The sequence below is a fragment of the Zootoca vivipara genome, chromosome 5, assembly GCF_963506605.1.
Source record: "Zootoca vivipara chromosome 5, rZooViv1.1, whole genome shotgun sequence".
NCBI lineage: Eukaryota > Metazoa > Chordata > Lepidosauria > Squamata > Lacertidae > Zootoca > Zootoca vivipara.
In genome coordinates, this window is record NC_083280.1 from 27,686,925 (window position 1) to 27,701,927 (window position 15,003).

The 15,003-nt window shown below is 44.0% G+C and overlaps 2 protein-coding genes across 4 annotated transcripts in view; one reads left to right on the plus strand and one right to left on the minus strand.

Moving 5' to 3' along the window:
- The window catches only part of PLS1 (plastin 1), a 55,254-nt gene extending 51,916 nt beyond the window's left edge, over window positions 1-3,338 (minus strand). The window contains exons 1-2 of one of the 3 annotated variants that reach the window (XM_035133119.2): window positions 3,182-3,334; window positions 2,021-2,201 (exon numbers count right to left, since the gene is read on the minus strand). The gene's annotated coding sequence lies outside the window, so the exon portion shown is untranslated. Of the gene's footprint in view, window positions 1-2,020; window positions 3,158-3,181 lie in introns of those variants that run through there. The other 2 variants (XM_035133118.2, XM_035133116.2) reach the window with 2 other exon arrangements.
- A 2,332-nt stretch (window positions 3,339-5,670) lies between these two features.
- Window positions 5,671-15,003, plus strand: part of ATR (ATR serine/threonine kinase) — a 51,583-nt gene continuing 42,250 nt past the window's right edge. Inside the window, exons 1-4 of the mRNA XM_035133767.2 lie at window positions 5,671-6,315; window positions 8,405-8,496; window positions 9,227-9,376; window positions 13,732-14,621. Coding sequence (XP_034989658.1) covers window positions 6,257-6,315; window positions 8,405-8,496; window positions 9,227-9,376; window positions 13,732-14,621 — 1,191 coding nt within the window. The 5' untranslated portion in view covers window positions 5,671-6,256. The remainder of the gene's footprint in view (window positions 6,316-8,404; window positions 8,497-9,226; window positions 9,377-13,731; window positions 14,622-15,003) is intronic.

Here is a 15,003-nt window from a genome sequence, read left to right on the forward strand (position 1 = left end):
TAGACTTCATGCAACTACGGATTCATCTCCTGTTTTCTATTCCATATTTCTATTCCATATTCCATATTTCTTTTTTCTTATCCTTACCTATTCAGCTAAATGGTTGGGCTTACGCTTCGCAACAGGATGAGGCATTCGTGTAATATGATAAATGCTGGACTCCATCTCCCATCAGCCCCAGTCAGCATGACCAATCATCAGACATGATGGGAGTTGCAGTCCAGCAATGTCTGGAGGGCGATAGGCACCCCAGCTAAGCTCTAAACAAACTCCTTTCAGTTCGTCACTGCAAGTTCTAAGTGAAATACTGATTACAGGTTGTTCTGAAAAGATTATATATAAACACACAAGCACAGCACAATACGGTACATAAAGCAGTGCGATCAAAGGTGAGCTACCTAGCCTACTAGGCTGACACTTTAATTGCCATATATGGATGCATTTGGAAGTGATCACACTTGTTATCAAGAACAGCAAAGTACCCAAGAGAATAGACATTTTCTGAACTCTTGGAAACACATGCATCTGCTACTTCTCTTGCATATATATCCATACTTTATTGCTTTAATTGGTCCTTCCTTTAGCATAGATAAAGTAAACTAACCTCCTACATCAAATACTAATAGTATACTGCTGAATGCAGAAAGTGCTAGTTTAACATATGAAGCTGTTGGGAACATTAGAGATTTTTGACATATTGAGTGGTATATAAATGCTTTAAAATTATTAAGCAAACAGACAGTTATTTGGAGATTTTGAGTAAGATTTTGAGTGAGTACAGTTGTCATCTGTAAGCTGATGACAACTAATTTTATTTTTCTGTACCGAGTTAGGCGAGACTGAGCAGGTCTTGGACCAGCGCCTAGATGCTGATGCTCATCCAGGCCACAGCAGCAACTTGAAAGACATAAGACAGAAGCCCTGTGGGCAGGTAGTTCCTAGGTCTGAAGCAACAGGTGCATAGCCTTGATGTGCTCTTAAGAGCCAGGTAGTCATTAGAGGCCCAAGTGGCCTCCAGAGCAAGGACTGCCTTTTACTGTTGCTGGCTGGTTTTCCAGCCACGGCCATTCTGAAGAAGTAGAACCTTACCACAGTGATCCACAAACTGGTAACCTCAAGACTGGACTACTGTAATTTAGTCTATGTGGGATTGCCCTTGACTTTGGTTTGGAAGTTGCAGCAAAGCTTCTCTCTGGAGTGACTTACTGCGAATCTATAACACCAATTCTGAAAGAACTGTACTGGGTGCCTATGTGCTACAAAGCCTGTTTTCAAATACTTGCATTGACTTACAACCCCCTATATAATTTGAGTCTGGGTACCTGAGGGAATGCCTTCTTATGCTAGCCAGGAAGGGGCAAAAGAAAATACCTCTGCAACACCAGCTCCCAGGTGCTGCTATATGAGGGCAGTAGACCTAGCTTCAGAATCCAGCTAATAGAGGATGCCAGTCCAGCCTCTCCCCTAAAACTCCCCATTTTGACAGGTGGGAATACAAATGACAGTAGCTTCTGCTCACTGTTGTACTCTTCACCAGTGGGGCTTCCCCACTGGCAACCAAATTCCCCAACCAGTGGAGCTGGCAGATCTGGATACAGAGACACCCATGCCTCATCCACACACACACACATACACACCCCAGCACAATGAGTCAGAAGTTAGTGTTCTGTAACACAAGAAAATGGGCCCCAGAGTGCCAGTTGCAGTAACAGCTGCAACTAACAATTTCCTTCCTGGCCATGGGCATAGCCAGGATTTGGGGGTGGGGGGCAGACCCACAGTTAGCTATGTATTTTTATTTATGGGGGGGGGGCAACTGCCCCCTGGCTACACCCATGTTCCTGGCTCAAACAAAACTTGTTCTATTTTTCTATATTTTCCCCACCATCAACTTCCATGCCTCCCTAGGAACATCTTCCTTTTGGTTTTGAGAACCAATGCTATCAATTCTCACAATGTGCTGTCAGTCAGCATTCAGAAAGTTAGTTTAGCGTGTTCCTGAACCATATTAGATACGTACCTAAAATTGTTCAGAAAACCACGAGGATATTTGAGAATTTCCAGAATGCATGTGTATTGCTTCCCTCCAGTCTATGGCACTGCATTAATTTTTCATACTCGTCCATTCCTATCTTACACAATAAGCATCAAGATAGATCCTGAGGTTAAGCAGAGCTCATTTCCTCTCCAAAGATCAAACACTGCAGGAAAAGAAAAGTAACATTGCTGCACCTGAAAGTCTGGAAATATCCTAATTCTTTCATATGATCTCAGACACACTTTTGATCTTTGAAAGGATCGAGGAAGGAGGGGAAATTTGTTTTAATTCACTGCTGTAGGTAGATTTTATACAGTACAAGGGTGGGAGAGTCTGGGCGTGGCCAGCTATGGATGAAAAACAATTTGCCAAGAGTTCTCTCAAATGCATCCATCTTATGCCCCTGAGGACAACTGGGCCACAAACACTGCCTTCATCTTGTTTCCAGTATTAAAAGCAGCTCCAGCAACTGAGGAGAATCAGACTCGAGAAGCAGCAATTACGCAGCAAATTGCATTGCAGCTCTGCCTTCATGTAGTAACAGGGACCAACAGCAAACTATTCGGGAAATAATTAAGGGCCATATACTATCTGTGTTACCTTTTCCCCTCAGGAGGTTAAAGTTTGGTTTTAGACAGGCACTTCACAAACACACACACACACACCCAACTGCGCTCTTGTAATATTTCTGCCTGTGAAGAATGAGAGGCAGAGAAAGGAAACGCATTTTCTCTTATCCTATCCTGCCCGTGCAAAGGCACAACACAATCCCAGCCTCCTCTTGCTCTTCAGTTACAACCAGAATATAAAGTTCCACTCGGTTTCGTACATGACCACCTCCCTTGGTAGGAGGGGACAGTTGTTAAAGGGAGAGAGGAGAGCTGCTTTGTAATTCAAAATGTTGCCACCCTTCCTAATACTCCTTAGGCAACACTCTCTACCAGGCCTACTTACTAGACACGGGGGTAGTGCGCCAATTTACAGATGGGGGGGGGCGACCTGAGCTGACAAAGCCCACAAAAGTTTCCACAATCCTAGATAACATAAACCCGGCATTTCTGAGTAGCCGCCCTGTAGTTCTAAGAAAGGAAGGATGCAAAGCCCTCTGCCCTTAGGAGAGACACGGGGGGGGGGGGGAGGTACCTGTAAGACACCCGAGGTTCTGCGCTGCTTCCTTTGCCCTCTGCTGCAACGCGCAGTCGGATTTAGCCGCAGCTCCGATTCCAGGCGAGGTTCCTCTAAGCGCCGCAAAGTAGAGAGAACACCTGCAACCGGCCGGCAGTCGCCGCACTTGCTGATTGGCAGCTGTAGCAGTCCATCGCCTTGCGTCCTCGGAGATTGGAGGCGGGCTTGGATCAGTAGAACGCGCTCTCTTGCAAAGGAACTGGGAGGGGATCTGTTGGCTTTGTCGTTATGGGATCAAATTCCAGAGATTATCAGTGTACTTAAAAAAAAAAGAGTGAGTGAGAGAGAGGTAAATTGATTATCGCAGAGTTCCGAACTGGCTACTGAGTGTTTGGTAGGCGATTTCGCACAGGTTCGCCCCCACCCCCCGCAATCCATGAGATTTAAGATGCTAAACAGTAGAATCCCATGCACGTTTACTCAGTGGGATTTACTCTCAAAGAGGCGGGGTTTTTTATAGGATTGCAGCCTAGGGCTACAATTCCTTTTGTACACTTGCTTGGAAGTGGAATTACTAATGAGCCAACATAGATAAGATCCTGCTGCACCACTGATTGCCTCAGTTTTGTTAAATTTATGATGCCTGAAATAAGATTTTTATATAATATTTACTATCTTTTGCTATGTGTCACACAAAGTAAATAGCACTCATGATCCAGAGCATATTTTCCCGCTCAAATCTTTAAACTTTAAACACACATTAAAAGATTCTAGGTTTTCCTGCACCATATGCTTTTATCTAGTTATGAATTATGATACCCAGGTCCAATGAAAAAAATAAAATATTGAAATACTAAGCATAATTATTTCTAAGTGAGCATGGTTAGGATGTGACTCCTGTCCTCAGCTGTAATCCCATAGGGCATAATGTCTGAATATAGAAAGGAGAACAGCTGAAATCAAACCAAAGTATCATCCCTCTATTTATTTACATCTGCAAAGAAACTGTTTTGAGTTGATTTGTACTAGCACATCGGGGATGATAGTACCAGTATGGTTTTGGGATTATACTAGGACAGGCATAGGCAACCTTGGATCTCCAGATGTTTTGGAACTACAACTCCCATAATCCCTGACCACTGGCCCTGTTAGCTAGGGATCATGGGAGTTGTAGTTCCAAAACATCTGGAGAGCCAAGGTTGCCTATACCTGTACTAGGATGACCAAGGTTCAAATTCCTACTTCCCATTTCTCAGCCTATCCCACCTCACAGGGCTGTTGAGAGGATAAAATGGAGTGGAGATGATGCATGTTCACACCTTGAGCTCTTTGGAGGTAAGTGGGATATACCTGTAATAAAAGAAGCTACCGGTAGTTAAAATTCATCCAGAGTCAGTGCTATATTAGGAAGATTAAGTGCAGCTGTCACTAAAAACCCTGCATCAAGAACTTCTATATGCAAGATAGCTTAGGGTGAGAGAGAAACTCTGAGGTCTCCAACAGGATTCTTACCTGTACTCAACGCCAGGGCACCGGGCCGCTGCTGCGCCCACCAGACAGCCGCGCTGGGAAAGGGGGAGGGGGGCGCCGGAGGGATCTTCGTGCCAGGGCACCAGATATGCTTAAGATGGCCCTGCTCAACGTGATAGCATACATTGCTAGTTAGTTAACATTCATATTCCAGAAGGCATGGAAGGTGGTTCCACTATAGTTATAAGAATATAAGAAGACCTGCTGGATCGGCCCAATGGACTATCTAGTCCAGCATGCTGTGTTCTCATGATGGCCACCCAGATGCTTGTGCAAAGCCTACAGTCAGACTTCAAGCACAAGAGCAGGCATCCCCAAACTTTGGCCCTCCAGATGTTTTGGACTACAATTCCCATCTTCCCTGACCACTGGTCCTGGTAGCTAGGGATCATGGGAGTTGTATGCCAAAAATCTGGAGGGCCGCAGTTTGGGGATGCCTGCACAAGAGCATTCTAGAAGTTGGACCAGGGAGAGAGATTGATAAAATCTGGCAAGGTAGGACCTAAAGAATTAACTGCTGATCTGCAGTAGGCTATTTGCAGGCTTTACAGATAAGGCACGGTGTGAACCAGGTCTGTTGAGGCCTGGGCCTGCTAGAAACAGCTTTACATGCCAGAACTCTAAGTGTGACACACAAATTAATTGACAGGAACACAGAGGGCTTCCCCCTCCTACTGTTTAATCATTACCAGCCTCCACCCCACCCCCCAAGGTGCGGGATCAAGGCCTTCGAGGGCAGAGACAGGTGTGATTTCCCGGAAAGCCTTGGATCTGCATGCGCCACAGGCTAATATATCGTGGACTCGGGTGACCTTGGGCTGGATTCAGCCAAGCCCTGCTCAGAGTAGAGCCGCTGGAATTTTTGAACCAAAGCGAGAGTGTCCTTGAACTTCAGTGGGTCGAACATGAGTAGCCCATTCATTGCATTTAAAAAATAATTTATTTTTTGCATTTTCAGGTCTGAAATCCCTTAATAACCAAAAAAGGAGGAGTGAGGGAACACGTGTTGCTTAGTTTTTACGTGCAGCCCTTTAGGGGTGCAACCCTATCGAGGCGGAGGGGGTTTCGGCCCCAACGGGCTGTGAGATTAAATAGTGTGACTCTATGCGTGCCTACTCAAAAGTAAGCCCGCTGAGAACTTCCAGCAGTTGCCCCGGGTAGGGGAAAGCAAAGGCGCGTGCGTAGAACATCACAGTGGAATTAATGTTGGTGTAATATACTGTATATATATTTGTATGCGCAAGAGCGGGCTGTTAAATAGCTAAATGCTACAATAATGCTGTAAGATGTTTTCCCTGCTTCCCGCTTGCACGGAGAAAAGCGATTACAATGTCAGTCCCATCTATCCTGCGTTGTTTTGGCCGAGGAAGGTCCTTGAATGAAACGCGGCGTTGAAATTCCTACTGTAAACTGCCCTGCACAGCAGCAAAAAGAGGGTGGTGCTAAACGCTTTTCCGGGAAGTTTGTCTCCTACCAGCTGCCGTCCTGCTTCCGCTGGAGCCATGCGAAGTCGAAAGTGAGCTGGCGGGAGACGCTTCGGAAGAATACAGAGAGGCAGGCGCTATGGCAGACCAGAGCCTGGAAATGGCCTCTATGATTCCCGCCCTCAAGGAACTGGGCAGGTAGGTCTCAGGCCAACCTGCTGGGGTAGGAAATGCCCCCCCCTTTCTTTGCTTGCTTCTCCCGTGCCCCTCTTTTTACTTCTTCCCCAGGGAGCCTTGCGCATTTTATCCACACAACAACCCTGTGAGGTAGGCTAGGTTAGGAGAGGGTGATCGACCGTGTAATAGTAGAGAGATATTAGAGGGTTCGAACAGACCTAGCACTAAACTGCAATTCCCAAGATAGGGTGGAGCCATGACAGTTAAAACTAGTATAGAACAGATGAAGCCTTGTTCTGTCCCTCATTCCTTTTCTTGCCAAGTAGTAAAACCAGTGCTTTTTTCCCTTAAAAAAATGTTTAGTGGTACTCTCATTTTGACTCAAGAAAATCACCATTTTATAGTTGAAATATGGAAAAATAAATACAGTAAATGGACAAAAGTACAAAGATTCACAAAATGTTTAGGGGTATGCGTACCCTGCATCCCTCCAGAAAAAAAAGCATTGAACAAAACGTTATTATACCTGTGGGTCTCAACGCATTAGTGATTCTGGAACTCTGATCCCATCTACAAGAGAATGCAGCTTATTACTGGAATGCATTTTAGCTAGCAAGCAATACAGGTAGGAGCCTCTTTAGTTCCACCATGGGATCACAATTGATCCTCCAGTCAACTCTGGGGGGGGAGTAGCTTTCTTGAAAGCATTTTTTTTTTGCTTTTACTTCATACATCATTAAACAAACAAAACTTAACAAAACTTACTTAATTACAAAGAATAAATCAACAAAAATCAATAAACATCTCCAATAATATATTATTATCTCCCTCCCTCCAACATGCCCCTCTTGACTTCCTCTCACCCATGTGTGGTCTCCTTCCCATTTACTTATTTCCACTTATATCAGTTGTGTTTTTTTATATATTTTCCGTCCTTTTCATATTATTTCTTTACCTTCTTTTCCTGTGTGTTTTTCCTGCCTTATTCTACTGTAAATTATCCATTCCAGAGCGGTACCATATATTCCTTTAATCCTTCCCATTCTTTCCTTGTTTCCAGGAATCAGGAGAGTAGCTCCAGGAATCATGAGAGTAGCTTTCTAGGTAGACTCTGATAATTGTATTTCCAATTACAATAATTAAGTGCTAATTACCTCCAACCCCTCCCCACTTTCCCTTGGTGTGTTCCCCCAGTTTGACCAGTCAAGAACAGCAAGCTTCTGGTTATTTCATACTTAATTTGCTTTACTTGTAAAAGTAAATAATTTAAACACCTGTCAGAACTCTTTCCACCTGTTATTTTATTTCTTTGACTTGAGCACCTTTAAAGAAAACCCCAACAACTATATTTTTCCATACTAATATATAATACTTCCATCATTGGAAAACTTCACTCCCATTCATTTTGCAGTATAAATGATTCTGTTTTTCAATTAAGTTCCAATGAGATTCTCCTTGCAATACATGCCTGGATTAAAAAACAGACCATTTATTCTCCTCTTTCAAATTTCAAAGAAGATGTTAACTAGCCAAAGTGTGCCCTGACATGAAATAAATCTGTACAGTACCAGGCCTTTCCCTGCATGAAGAAATACTGTTATGCCCTGCTTTTGCTACTGGAAAATTGTTAGCACTTTTTACTGCCAAACTGAATGGCTGTTTTCTCATTCGACACCCCCACCCCTCAACTATGAATAAGCTTAGCTAACACAGCACATTCAATGTCTACTCAGAAATAAGTCCTATTGAATTCAGTAGGGCTTACTCTGTGTAGAGTGGGGTTAAATATACAGCCTTAGATCTAATCAATGACCATTATTCTTTTTACTATTATGTAGAGACTAAACACAAAATTTGAAGGTACTCCTTTGAAATGCTTCATAGTCTGATTGAGATTTAGGCATCTTGGATAACTTGATGTCAATTGACAAATAATTTGCTGGTAAAAAAGAAATGAAAGTTCTTCCCCGGTAAGATTTCAGGAAAAGTTGGTGTGGTGTCTTATATTAAAGATTCTAATAGTTGCCTTGTGCAAAGACTCTTAAATTGTTAAAATAACATATTCAAGTAGAAACACAGGTGCAACTTTTAAAACAATTCTTATTTCCAGGGCTACTCCAGAGGAGTACAATACAGTGGTACAGAAGCCAAGGCAAATACTCTGCCAGTTCATTGATCGGATCCTTGTGGATGTAGATGTTGGTAAGTAAAGATACTAAAATTAATGGGTCAATGGGGGTCAGATATCATGCAGGGCTTGCCCTTTTTTAGATATTCAAAACATGACCCCTTTAGTATTTAAAATCTAAAAAAGGGCAACCCCTACATGGTATCTGACCTCCACTGACCTATTCCCAAATATTGATGAGTGGGCAATTCTCAAATAAGTCTTCGGATAGAATATGCATGTTGGGGTAACTAATGCAATTCAAGTGGGGTGGGGAAATACCTTTTTGGAGTGGAATGAAAGATTAACTTTCCTCCAGTGTGAAAAAGTAGTTTGAGGGGGCATTTTAAATAAGCTTTTCACTGACTCAGCCAATTTTGTTTAATATAATTTGTTACAATTACTGTATCAGGTTTTGGTTGGTGATAAATGAGTGTGATCCATAGACTTGCAGCTTAGTATGTGAGTTTTAAAGAGAAACAAAAATAATTCAGGTATTGCAACAAACCATTGTTGTGATGAGATTAAGCAAACCTGAGCTTCAGGCTCCTGTGCTCCTGTTTCTCCTCCTTTATGCAGAAGTTAAGTCACTGTAGCATTGAAGAAATTATGACAGCATGCTGTTTACCATGTTTAGAAAACCTTGAAAAGTATGAAATTCATTTTTAAGAATACATTATTGTCTGTTGCAGCACAGCAAATGTTAAATTTGTCTTGGAACAACAGGTTTACTGCGGCATAACACTAGTCTTGTTTTCTTTTCAGTGGCTTTAGAACTTGTTAAGAAAACCGAGTCTCAGCCAAGCTCGATGATGTTGCTTGATTTTATTCTTCATATCATGAAATCATCCCCACTTGTATTTGTAAATATAACTGTACCTCATCAACAAAGTGTCACTGATTCAAGCTGTGTCGGTGAGTTTATTTTAAAATCTTTGGAATTCAGTATGGTAAATTACGTTACAACAGTATGCACCACAGGTACTGATTTCTTCTCTTCATTGACCCAGTTCGGATGGCACGCTAAACCATAATTTGCAGTAAACCTTGGGCTTGTGCGCTCACAAAGAACCTTCTCTTCTCCAGCACAGCCATGAGGAGGAGTTCAGAAGCTTTTCACTTCCATATCTGCTTAACCACAGCTTATTGTTTTGTTTGAACTGACTAACTGGTTAATTATGGTTTGTTTGACAGTTAGACCTGGATTCAAATACTAATTTGGCAATGGATTCGCTTAAGCAAGTCACGGGATAGTTGTCGGAGGCCATTGACAAGGAACTGTTATTTACTTCCTTGAAGTTCAGAACAGGGCAGAATATCATTTTTACTGCATATGTAACTGCATACAGTGGTGCCTTGCTAGACGAATGCCCTGCTAGACGAAAATTTCGCTTAACGAAAGGATTTTCTGATCGGAGGTTGCCATAAAAACCTCTGATCAGAAAATCAGGGCATTCATCTAGTGAAAGGGGAACCAGCTGACAGCTGTCAGCACCTCTCAGCTGATCTTCCTTTGCCTTCTTCCCTTGCTGCAACTGGTTCTCCTTTGTGTTCCGTTGGTTTCTGCCCTGGCAGAGACCAGCGGAACACAAAGAGGAACTAGCGGGGGAGAAGCGGAGGAGGGGGGAAGAGGAACGACGGAAGGGAATGCAGCCCTTTCTCTCCCTTCCTTCCTCTCCCCCTGCCACCGACAGAAAGGACAAATACCGGGGTTCGGACAAGCTGCAAGTGCTTCCCCGAACCGCGGGATCTGTGCAGGCTCAGCAGCAGGGGGAGAGGAACAATTTCGTTCCTCTCCCCTGCCGCCGACAGCTTCGTCTGATCCCCGCTGTGTCAGGCAGGGTGAGGGGAAAGCGGAGTCCGCTTCTCCCTCCCCCCCCCGCCCGACAGAGCCGGCATTAGGCGGCAACGGCGCCTTCTCAGCGAAGGCAAGCGGGTGGGCTAGGTGTCCCCCGCTTGCCTTTGCCGAGGAGGCCTAAGCGCAGGCGGGATGGGGTGGAAGCAGAGGATCTTTCTTCCGCTTCCCCCCATCCCGCCTGTCACACAGCGGGGATCAAGCCCCTACGATCCCCGCTGTGTGATAGGCGGGATGGGGGGGGGGAAGCGGAGGATTGGCGGGCGCTGCTTGGGGAAGGCAGGCGGGCAGGTGGCAACAGCCCGTGGAAGCTCCAGGGCTGTTGCCATCTCCCTGCCTGCTTCCCCGAGCTGAAGCGCCCGGGGGACGGAGCCGTATTGCGGGGGGGGGCTTTTGCTCCCCTTCTTCCCGCCGCCGCCAAGCCAGTCCCTGAGCCGAATTGCAGCGTGGTGGGGGCTTTTCGCCGTTTGCCTCCCCCTTGCAGCGCCGCAATTCGGCTCCGTCCCCCAGGAGCAATTCGGTCCCCCGGGCGTCTCCCTGCCTGCTTCCCCGAGCCGTAGCGCATCAGGGGACAGAGCCGAAGATTGGCAGGCGCTGTTTGCCGGGGTTGACAAGCCCCGCAAGCAGCGCCTGCCGATCTTCGTGTGACAGGTGGGGCAGGGGAAAGGCAGAGGAACGATCCTCCGCTTGCCCCCCACCCCCGCCTGTCACACAACACAGATCCGAAGATCTTCGTGTGACAGGTGGTGGGGAAGGCAGGCAGGCAAGAGAGCAAGCGCCTGCCTGCCTGCCTTCCCCGCCGCCAGTCCCCCGGAGCCCATAGGAACGCATTGATTAAGTTTCAGTGCATTCCTATGGGAAACCGGGACTCGATAGACGAAAAATTTGTTACACGAATTGACCCGTGGAACGAATTAATTTCGTCTAGCGAGGCACCACTGTATTGTAATATCCCCTTAGGTACTTAAAATAAGCACTTAGGAAGCTGTCTCATACTGAGCTCATCTAGCTCAATATTGTCTACACTGGCTGGCAGCATCTCTACAAGACAGAGCTACCTCCTAGCCCTACCTTGATATACCAAAGATTGAACTCAGGACTTTCTGCATGCAAAGCAGATGCTCTACCGCTGAGCTAAAGGGGAAAGAATTAAGACTTTAATCTTGTACTACTTACTTGTGAGTAAGCCCCATTGAACCCAATGAGATTTACTTCTGAGTTATATATATCTAGGATTGCTGCTGTCAGTAAGGTGTACAGCCTAACTTCAGTGTCCTCAGTTTGAGTTACTATTTTTCCTTGTGAAAGATTATGTGATGAAAATGGACAGTGTGGAAAAATCAAAGGTTTTAAACAGTGAAAATTTCATTTTTGTGAGACTTGAATTTGGTGCAGTTTAATATTTTATCAGAGAACTTTCAGGGTTATGTGACATGCTTCTTTAAGGTCACAGCAGAGAGCTGTGGTCTAATATGCCACTGGTAAATGCTTAGATTGAAAGATGGACTCGGAAAAGGAACTGTGTTATATCTGATTGACGCTTCATTTTTGTGTTCGAAATCAAGACAACCAACCACAACTCCAACCTCTTTCATCACCGAGGAAATACAACAAGTGAATAGTAAGAGAACCCATACAAATAACGCTGACACAACCCACTCCCAACTAAGTAGAATAACAGAAGCGTAACCACCCGACCCGACCCCACTCGCCCCTCTATCCTCCCCTTTCTTCTTCTTCTTCTTCTTCTTCTTCTTCTTCTTCTTCTTCTTCTTCTTCTTCTTCTTCTTCTTCTTCTTCTTCTTCTTCTTCTCTTCTTCTTCTTCTTCTTCTTCTTCTTCTTCTTCTTCTTCTTCTTCTTCTTCTTCTTCTTCTTCTTCTTCCTAATTGTTTAAACCATATACGACGCAATAAGACCAAGGCTCCTCATACTAATCCCTTCGCTTATTGCCTTGGAAGTCGACCGTATGAAATTTCTATTGGTAGACGCTAACCCCAGGGTTACCCGCGGAGTAGCCATCTATATCTTGCAGGCCCTGAAACTCAGAGCTCTCTCGACTGGCTAACTTTCTCTAGACACGGATTTCACTAAACATTCCCCAGTGGACAAAACACACATGATGCACCCTAGTTTTTACCAAATTCTGTTTTATATCGCATGTTTTTATATCCAATGTTTTGTAAGTGTTTTATATGTTCTGTTTAATAGCGGTAGGTTACCGCTATTATTATTATTATTAATAATGTTTTATGTGTTATGTGCTATGGCCAACCGGCTAATGCAATAAAATTTTGATTGATTGAAACCATTTCATAAACCAAGAACTTATACATTGAGCACTAATAATGAAATATGTGTTGTAGATATTTTTCCACATTTATTATGCTATTTTTGTGATATACAAACGACATGAGAAAACTTGGTATACAGTACTTGTTTGTACAGTATAACAATATTCTTGTTTATAACCCCACCCCCCCAAAAAAACTTTGACTGAGACACCTTTGTTTTATAGAGTCCTATTAACTAATATTTATTTCTATTAAGGGACCCAGGTGGCGCTGTGGTTAAACCACTGAGCCTAGTGCTTGCTGATCAGAAGGTCAGCGGTTCGGATCCCTGTGACGGGGTGAGCTCCCGTTGCTTGGTCCCAGCTCCTGCCAACCTAGCAGTTCGAAAGCACGTCAAAATGCAAGTAGATAAATAGGAACCACTACAGCGGGAAGGTAAACGGCGTTTCCATGTGCTGCTCTGGTTTGCCAGAAGCAGCTTTGTCATGCTGGCCACATGACCTGGAAGCTATACGCCGGCTCCCTCAGCCAATAATGCGAGATGAGCGCGCAACCCCAGAGTCGGTCACGACTGGACCTAATGGTCAGGGGTTCCTTTACCTTTACCTTTATTTCTATTAATAGACGGCTTTTTTGAAAAAAGCTTCCATTGTATACAGAAGGATTACACACACACACACACGTATTAAAACAAATAATAAAATTAAGTTTAAAAATCAACAGAACAAAAGTGGTCAGCAGCAGTATAGTAACTCCAAACCAAACTAGGAGGGGGAAATGAAACTTCAGCTATGCAAAGCCCAATAAAGCAACACTGTTGTTTTACTCAGGCATCCCCAAACTGCGGCCCTCCAGATGTTTTGGCCTACAATTCCTATGATCCCTAGCTAATAGGACCAGTGGTTGGGGAAGATGGGAATTGTAGTCCAAAACATCTGGGGGGCCGAAGTTTGGGGATGCCTGTTTTACTGTTTTACTGATCATTGGAACATCTTTAAGGTGCATCACGTGCTACAAGACTTGCAGCCTGCTCATGTACCAGTTTTCCCTAAAATTAAGTTTCATTGTATTCAAAGTGAGCATAGGACTAAAATCCTAATATTTTCTCTCTTTCTTTTTCTAGAATTTAGCTACTGGATCACAGCAAGGCTTTTGAGAATTGCTGCCGCCCCAAACTGCCAGATTTTGCACGAGAACATCAGTACTGTAGTTTGTTCCTTACTATGCCTTTTCAAAGTCAAGAACTGTGCCATATTCGACTTACTGACGAGAGAATTGCTGCATCTTCTTCAAGATCTTATTTTACTCCATGAAAGAAATGCAGCGGTGCACTTCCAGCAGGATTCATTGAGCTGGCCTGTGACTGTGAAGAGATTTTCATGCAACCCCAATGTACCCCTGGGCTCTTTAAGTTATGTCCAACTACAGTTAACGGGCATGAGCAATGTAGAATGCTTGGAGATAACTCTGATGGGGATTCTTACTGAGATAGTTTCTTACATGTTTTTTAAACCACAAGATGTGACTCTTTGGGCAACAGGGTACTCCTTGTTGGAGTACGGTACTCCGAAAGTTAAAGTTTTGAGCATGAAATTCCTAACAGAATTGGTGCAGCTAGGGGGGCCTCCAGAAGAGCTAGCCAGCAGTTTCTTCTCAGTTTTGGGGGGGATGTTGCAGTTCCTCCTTGAAATGGATGCTGAAGAGCTGGAACTATATGAGGAACCCTTGTTAATATTGGTGAGAACCCTGTTTCCTTTTGAAACACATTCCTATCGGAACATTGAGCCTCTTTATCTAAACACACTCCTGGAGAAGCTCCATGCGTTGTTTGAAGCTGATGTGCTGAGGCTTCTTCAGTCCGAGAAGATGAAAGGAGTGCTATGCCACATACTGCAGTATTTCATGAAGTTTGTGCCAGCTGGATATGAATCGGCTGTTCCAGTTAGAAAGACCTGTATTAACAGCATCTGCAGATCTTTTGTCGCGGTAGTTGGAAGCCAGGTGGAGCAAGAGGTGAGTTGTATGGAAAAAACAACAACAATGAAAAATTTGCTTGGTGGCTTAGGTTGAAGGGCACAGATTTTAAGACATGAAGAGAAAAATACATTTTCAGAGAATGCACAAGCATAGGAAAATAGGAAGGTGTCTCAGGCCAAGTCAAATCATTGGTCCCTCCAGCTCAGTGTTGTTTGCATTACTGTTATGGGTCTCTTAAGTGATAGGAAGATTCTCATCAGTTTTATTCCATATGGTGGGATTTTATTTCGTATTTACAGATATCTCTCCCTTGTGGCATCTAGGTTTCAGATTTGGTGTAATTATTTAATACGTTTAGTTGGATATATTATTTTTACTTGTCCCTGTGGTTCCATAAAAAATTGACAAGTAGTAACAA